Source organism: Limulus polyphemus, unplaced genomic scaffold (assembly GCF_000517525.1).
Source record: "Limulus polyphemus unplaced genomic scaffold, Limulus_polyphemus-2.1.2 Scaffold1488, whole genome shotgun sequence".
Classification (NCBI taxonomy): domain Eukaryota; kingdom Metazoa; phylum Arthropoda; class Merostomata; order Xiphosura; family Limulidae; genus Limulus; species Limulus polyphemus.
The window spans coordinates 250569-259000 of record NW_013667098.1 but is presented as its reverse complement, the minus strand read 5'-3'; the positions used below and the strand labels follow the sequence as shown (position 1 = coordinate 259000).

Below are 8432 nucleotides of genomic sequence, written 5' to 3'. Positions count from 1 at the left end.
TAACTTTTTTTCAGGTGTATAGTTTAGTTACTGGAATTAATATTTATGTTTGAGGAGGCACAGTTTCTAACTACGGATTACTTAATAATTACTTAAGTATAAGGAAAAATATTATTGCTAAATAATAAAGCTATGTAGTGCCGGCTACTAAACCAAATGTTAAATATCTAGTGTCACTGAAATTCTTGTAATGTTGAAAGCCTATTTATCAACAATAAGCTAATTCCATCATGAATGTGATAAATATAAAAATGCATGACTCAATTACCAAATTGTAAATTAACCTCTTAACTGCTGATTTATCATATATGGTACAGTCTGCCTCCAGCAGTTGAATGCAAGTGTGCTGCATACGATGTATGGCTTGCAAAAATTCTGTGCACATTTAGAGCAGCGGCAGTCAATGGGTTGTAATGCCCAATTAAATCCATGTGATTATTTTTCTTTGGAATTAGAATAACTATTTTTTTAATATAAAGTTTTACTGATACGAGATGAAATAGGTATGTTTGGACAAAATGACTTGGGCCAGCCACTCGCTACTTTTCCTTTGGTACAATGGAAAATAACGAGGTGTTCTGAATGACTGGACTACTGTCTGATTGTTTTGATCTAATCGTATATGTAGATTAGACAACATTCCTGCAGAATATATGTTTTTATATACTATGAATTAAATCATATTATTTTCAATCCATCAGAAATAGCAGTCTACCACATACGTTTTTCATCTATGTCAAATATAAAAATAATACTACTGTGGAAAAGGTGATTGCAATAGATATTTATTATTTACATTGTGTAATAATTTAATCATTACAGTGAAAAAAAAAAACATGGAGAAGTTAGAATTTCAGTTCAGGATTGTACGTCTCACGCCTATTAGCACAGAGCTATATAAAAATCATTTTACTCCTCTACAAGTAAAAGTATTTGTGAATATGGCATAGTATCCTTATAAGCTACTAACCAATTTACAAGAACAAATAAAAACCACAAAATCTTAGAAAAAAAATAAGATATTACAAAAGATTTTCACACAAGGACAATTAATATATCAACAAATCTTAAAAAAAAGAGAGAAAGTAATAATAATAAAGACATTGTAAAAAAGTACATTGTACTCCCTTGTTTCCAATATACATGTTTATTTATATAAAGGGTTTTTATCTCTTTATCAATGTAAAATTAAAGCAGTTTTTCAGGGTGTGTCATCCATACTTTTCACAGTGAAAATGAAAAATAAAAGTGCATACTCAATAGCAGTTTTTAACCTCAATAATTGCCAAAACAGATACTTCAGGTTTGCTCAGATTTTTTTTCTTATGTTACTTAATACATTAGGAAGCAATGAATAAATATAATAATGAAAAAAACCTTCTAAACAGAACAAGAGGGAATCCTCAATAGTCACGGCACTTGAAATCCTTTTAGGCAGGATTACAGTAAATTAATCTAAGAGACCTCTTTTTCCTTTTTATTAGCTATATTTTCGTGAGCCAACAATACCAAATGTGGGGTGTGCATATACCCAATTCAATTTTATTACTCATCAGGATCTCTACCAGTCTACCCTCAAATTGAAATTATTTTAGGCAGGATTAGAGTAAATCTATGAGACCTTGGACGTGGTCAAATACATCAATCAAAAGGGTTTGACCTCCTTCGTCCAAAACTGTAATTAGGTCTCAAATCAGTCAAGAAATGATAGAGCTATGAGCTAAACGTTTGTACTTAATAAAAACTCAAAGCTGTTCTATGAGCTGCTATGTTGCAGCTAAGAGTGTTCTAACTAGATGAGTGGCATATGTTCCTAGAAAATGAAATCTTACACTAAACATATATAAAAATAGTTTTATATGAATGTATTAAGATTTTTTCAGCTTCAATACCTTATAAAAACTTATGGAACGGTAATAGTTATAGTTGTTCCTATTTAGGAGCTTATACCTTGACTTTGTTTAGAAAATGTTACAGTGTTCACGTGAAACTTACAGAAAAAAAACTATTAGCCTAATACATAGTGTATATCTCAGTTTTTCAACACTAATGCTCTGATTACACAGATTTACAAAATTTGTTAGTAACACCTAATATACCAGATGCTTAATATTGCAGGAAAAGATGTTAGTCAATGAAATAGTCAATAAAAATTAATCTGAAAGCATACAAATTTTTAGGTCTCAAATGGCATTCTTACCTGGTGTTTTTCCATTTTGAACATGGATACTTCCATTAACTGTAACAGGATCACCTCTTGGGTTAAAGTCTCCTGTGTTATCAAAGTTAACAGTTTCTAACCTTTGACCAACTGCTGGTGCTTGGAAGTCTACATTAGAAAGCTCCATCAAAAGATTCTATAAAAAAAATCCAACTAGTAATATAAATATAGTTGTAAAATGTTTATCAAAGGTATTTATTTTACAAGGTGAAAACGTTTCGTGGTAAATGACAAAAACTAAAAATGGTTGCATAAACTATTTCTTCAAAAACAAAGGAAAAAAAAAGGCTAACCATGTTTTAAATCCTTAAATTTTACATTTTTAGAATTAAATAATTTCAAGCTGCTACTTACCTCTGAAATAGTGAGATTTTCTTTGTTGAGTTTGAACTCATGCTGCTAACAAAACATAACTAAAAATCAAATGTCCTTTACATACTGCAGAGTATGAATAACTCATATTTCTCTATTCTCCCTCCTTTCACACAACTTATTTTGCAAACATCAGGAGATCTTACATAAATTCTGCTTTACTGTTATAATTTAGATATTATTGAAAGTTACAGCCATGATGAAATTTTGGTTGTGGAGAGGCAGAGGGAAGGTATTTCAGAGGTAAGTACCTGTTTGAAATTCATTTTAATTTTAAAAAAGTAAAATTCAAATCAGGCAAACTTACCTCTGAGATATACAGTGTGGGCAATCCAGATTGTCCACACTGTAAAGAAGGTAAGAATCAATGAACATAAAAAGACACTGAAAACATAAAACTACAAGGCAGGAAGATAATAATTTAGACTACAAGAAATATGCAGCCAAACAGTCTTAGTAAAATCTAAAACAAGAAAATAACTTGCAGAACCAAATTCAAAGAAGGATGTGTGGAGTGTACCAGCCTCATAAAAATACTGGACCTAAAGGACATTCAAAAAGAAGGCATTCTTATCAGCATTATCATGACATCCTTTAACTGAATAAAAAGGGTTCAGTCTTCTGAGTAGTAATGGTGTATTGCACTTGTGGAGCCATCAATGGAACACAGGTGGTGGGATAAACAGGTAAGAGGAATACTATGTATTGCTCCTGCTGTGGAAAATTCTCAGGGGAGTAGCCCAGAGTATGTGTTATGAATGGACATAATCCTCAGGTAGTAACTCCTCATCATCCTTATCATGAATGATCAGTAAGACACACAACCAATCAAATTAGTGGGCACTCAGAAATAACTTAAAAAAAGCCCATCATCTACGATAGGCTGAATAAAACAGAAAAAATAAAATAAAAGCATGATTCCCATTCTGACTGGTTGAGGCATCCAGTGATAATGGTACTGTGTCTTGTGGCCAAAAAAACAACCTGCAGTACACACTGTGTGTTATTAACAGGAGTGATAGTTTAGCAATTTTCCATCTTCTGTAGCTCAGACTGTGGTAATCCAAACTATCACATATTTTCAATGGATGTGTTCTACTGGACTCTTACTTCACATACCACATTTCAAGGCAATCCATTAAAATACACCTGAGATATAACAGCTCCAATTTTTTGCTTTGCACCAAAAGTATGGAAACTTTATTTGATAGAAAAACATATTTAACTTTTATGGATTTTTTTTTCAAATTTTGTACACTGACAGGTCTTTACAACGAACAATTAGGAGTCTCATTTGGTGTAAATATAAACCACATGTGCAAATTTATTCAACAAAAATCGCTCAAATTTTATAAAAAATTTTGTGCATGGTTACAGAACTATTGGTCCAACATTTTTACTACAGTTTCACCTAAAAATAAAAGTGGACCATTTTTAAGTTTTTGTCATTTGAGTTAAATATGGCTGATTTAGAGCAGCAAAACTATAAGATGAAAGGGTGTGCAGATATATAAGTATTGGTTAGGAAAAGCAAACTACATTAGCAGTTTTTAGCTCAAGTTTTCAAAGGAATCATACAGATGCATGATTGTTATTCATTATTCACTGCCAACTTTTCAGCACAAATTTACTAAATTTTATGAAATTATCCTAATTAAAGAGCATTTAGCATCACGCGATATTAGCTCAAGCAAGTAGCATAAATAATGATGTTCGATATGACTGTACCGATTGCATGTGGGTGATAACAAGAAACTGTGATTCTAAATTCTATGGCATTAGTATAAAGGAAGCTATTAACACTGTTTTAGAGAGGGAAAACTACCACTATATATTTTAAAGAATTTGGTTGATTCTGTAAATTAAAGGCCTGTTCTAAGTAGTAGGGTTATGATCCTAAAGCTAATGTTGGTTACTATCGAGTGTCACTTTCTTATTTGGTGTGGTTTCTTGGTGTGTATTCACAAAAAGTATTTATAGGCCAGATAATTTGTTTTACCCACCATTATGACCCAAACTGAACAAAAAATGCAGCCTGGCTAACTAATAAATGAATATTTGCTGTGAAATTCTTATCAATGCTATAAGTGTAGCTACCAGTTTGGCCGCCAATTTTGATTTCATTCCTATAAGTCACATGCTGAATTATTTTTTGGCTGCACCTTTTTTTCACACCTAAGATGTTTTTGATTAGATGAGATATAACATTAGATCCATACTTCAGGTGGTTAGGAACATTGTAATAAACATGATGAATTAACTGCACAAACCAATTCTTAACCCTATGTGCACAGAGTCGGTTCATTGAAATGATGAAAAATTAATGTTTACTGGACTTCTGAATTTACTATGTGTATCTGCACATAATAAGGCAAGCTTTTAGTAAATATGAAACTCTGTTGCACATAGAACATCAGAATTTTTAATAAAGCATTTTTACTAAAGTTTTGTCTGTGAATTTACTGAGACAGTCTGATTCAGACTCAGACTAATCTGAGTGCAAGGTGATTTTCATGTTACAGTTTTCATATTTCATTTGTAAAACCCCTAGAACCTCCTAAGTGAGTATCATAAGTTGTTTTTCATTAAAAATTTATATTTGATCTGTTATTTTCTCTACCCTAACATTAGCTGTAAAAAATCACCAATGTAGGGGTAAATTAAAAGTTCAAAAATACAAAATAAATCCAGATTACCTTTTTTTTTTCTCGAATGACTACATATTGTAACAGATAATTACATATCATTTACTCTTATAGTCAAAGCTAATAAACATGTTTCAAATCTGGGTTTTATTGCTTTATAGTTACACTTAGACCTTTTCAGAGTAAAATGAGTGGGTCATAAAGACCCACTTTGCTTACATCAAAGATAAGACACACTAAAGATATGAGTAGAAGTGAGTATCAAAAAACATTGCACCCAAAACTCTACAAGGAAATGATGTGGGGAAAGAAAATGAGATTCTAAAACCCTAATCAACTCCTGCTGGCATGCTTCCTCTAAATGGGACTCAAGTTAGAGTAAAATACCTGCAAAGATAAATGAAGATTTTTGTTTACATGTATAAGGAAGACATGAAAAAGATACGTGATCCTGATGAAAATGATCGGGAGAATAAGAATAACTAATAATGGTGCAGAAAAATAATGTCTCAAAACAAGACAAATCGTAAAGTGCAGAGTAGAAAACTGACAATGGTCAAAGTAAAAAATCCATATGGAATAAACCTTCTCCAGAACCCAATTTTGGGGCCAAAAAAGGAAGAGTACAAGTAAAATGGGAATATGATATATATATGATAATGGGGTTAGTTTGCAAATATATCTGCTACCCCAATATCAAGAGATGGTGGGAGAAATAAAATAATCACTTTGTCAGAATATAGTAACAGATAAAAACCAGCTCTGCAGACTATGAAGTCAACTAGGCCTGAGACAAAATAAAAAACAACCTTCATCACACACAAAAGAAAATTTTTATGTAAATCAAGTGTCCACACAACTGTGATACCTACCAGAAATATCAGTAAACAATAATACAAATACATTAAACCATGAGAGCAGTGACATAGCAATAACAATCTGCCCTACATGTTACAGACAAACTATGTAAATAACACCTTTAACTAAGTTATAGATACTCTGATAGTGTTGGAAAATGCTGCATAAATAAAAAAAGTTGCAGCAAAGTGAACAGCACGACTGTCAAAAAGAAAACCTAAATTATAGCAAAAAAGCAGAACTGGAGAATTATGGGTAAATGGTGTATTCTATGCAATACATAATGGTCATTTGGAAATTTTAGTCAAATATTTTGCTGACAACATGAGTTCAAACTCATTAAGGAAAAGCTTTAAGTATTTAAAGGGTAAGTCAGCCTGATTTTAATAAACCTTTTAATAATATTCCTAGGCGACTATAAATATATAACATAAATACTGCATAGTCTTCTTTATTCACATTTACTGAATAGTTAATCTGCGATTCTAAAGCCGACAGTTAAAACACTTTAAACAAAAATTACTCTGCAAGAATCTGAGGAAAAATATATCACAAAAACTACTGAGTAATACCATATTGGCCTGTTATAGGGCAATCTCGAATATAAAGTGACACCCATTTTCAGAAATCATGGGAAAAAAAAACTGAGTGTCTTAATATCTTTTTTTTCTAGGTCCTCAAAATCAATACCATAACTGAACAGCCTGCAAATGGATTAGTTGCAACAATTAGTGATGTACTTGAACAAATATCTGGATATTTAGGAATGTGACAGGCTAATGAAGGGGGAAGGGGTCTGTGGTCAGCCACGATTATAAGGCGACTATGAATTTTACAGCATAATTATTAATAAAAAAAACACCACCTTATAATTGGGCCAATACGGTAATTAAATAATGTAAGATAAAATATTTTTCATTCCTCTTTGTTATAAATACCATAGATGTAAAAAAAACTGGTATTGTATCTTTATATTATTGGAAAGGAAAGAAAAAAATATATATAAGCAAAAAAAGTAGCTACACCTTTATCAAACTTAGAATTTTAGGCTGGAAATACTTAAAAATAGAGAGAGAGAGATAAAGAAGACTAATAATAAATATTGGATGTATGCACTTTACAAGAAATTTAAACTTACATTTGATGGTGAGATGGTTTCAAATGTACGAGCTGGAATAGGAGGTGGAATTTCAGGAGAAGAATTAAACAAATTGTTTTCTGGTGGCTTTTTGGTTATACCATTAATAAAGATTAATCCTGGACTCTGGAACATAAAACACCTACTACATCAGAATTCCTACATAGTAAAGTCCATTAAAATGCTTCTAACAAAACATATTATTTATACACCTCAGCTACAAACCTAAACACTAACAAAATGTTTTACAAAAAACAAGAAAAACTATAACTTGTGCACTTTTGAAAGCACATGAATTGTAGGGTTTCTTATTTTTATCTTTCATTTACTTTTTGAATTTATGTGTTTTATTAACATCACAAGCAAAATGTTTTTGTACCACTAACACACTATCACCTACAAACTTCAATATTCAATAAAACCTAAAAAAAATATTTTGTTTCATATTCTCCATGTGCAAAATTTTTAAAGGTTTAGCAACCTAAGTCAAGTAGTAACCAAATACAAAGATCGTAACTAGATGAGATAGTTGTTTGCTTTACTTCTTTATTTACTGTTCTATGTTTTAAGAAAAATAAGTTTAATAACTTATTTCAAAATAGCAATAATCTATATACATATATATAATGTATAATAATTGAAATGTAACTGTATTTCACAAAATACTAGTCTACTAAAACACAGCCAAGACAAGTTACTTTGTACAGACCAAAGGTCAATTTTATGTTATTTGATATGGTAACATGAGTGCACGTGAGCCTCATCATTGTAACTTTTCAATTGTTAGCCAGGCAAGGCTGAAAGATCAATATAATAAAAATATTAAATATATATAAATGTATAATGTTATGATATTTAACCTATTTAGTCTAAACGTTTATGTTTTTGTGTTATAATATGTGTTCATTCTAGAATAAAAGAAGCATAATTTATATTTATTTCTTAATTTTTTATGATGGTTACAAGATCGGTCAAATCAACCAAACCTGTACAGAGATTCATTACTGAAAATAACAGATAAAATATAAAGTTTTTTCTTAAGAAACATTTGATAACTATCTGAACATTACAAAGATTTCGCATGTGAAATTTGAAAATTTTCTGATGGATAAAAGTATTTTAATCTTAAAATGAAAATTACTTGCATGTTAGATAGGCAACATGTGAAAAGAAAAAAAAAAAGGCATGAGAAAAACAC

The 8432-nt window shown here is 30.8% G+C and overlaps 2 protein-coding genes across 2 annotated transcripts in view; both read right to left on the bottom strand.

Annotated features, from left to right (window-relative positions):
• The window catches only part of LOC106463808, a 13901-nt gene extending 6545 nt beyond the window's left edge, over nt 1-7356 (bottom strand). Inside the window, exons 1-2 of the mRNA XM_013923879.2 lie at nt 7235-7356; nt 2201-2357 (exon numbers count right to left, since the gene is read on the bottom strand). Coding sequence (XP_013779333.1) covers nt 2201-2348 — 148 coding nt within the window. The 5' untranslated portion in view covers nt 2349-2357; nt 7235-7356. The remainder of the gene's footprint in view (nt 1-2200; nt 2358-7234) is intronic.
• The window catches only part of LOC106463805 (PTB domain-containing engulfment adapter protein 1-like), a 25797-nt gene continuing 23980 nt past the window's right edge, over nt 6616-8432 (bottom strand). Inside the window, exons 9-10 of the mRNA XM_022391417.1 lie at nt 7235-7360; nt 6616-6630 (exon numbers count right to left, since the gene is read on the bottom strand). Of these exons, the coding sequence (XP_022247125.1) occupies nt 6616-6630; nt 7235-7360 (141 nt within the window). The remainder of the gene's footprint in view (nt 6631-7234; nt 7361-8432) is intronic.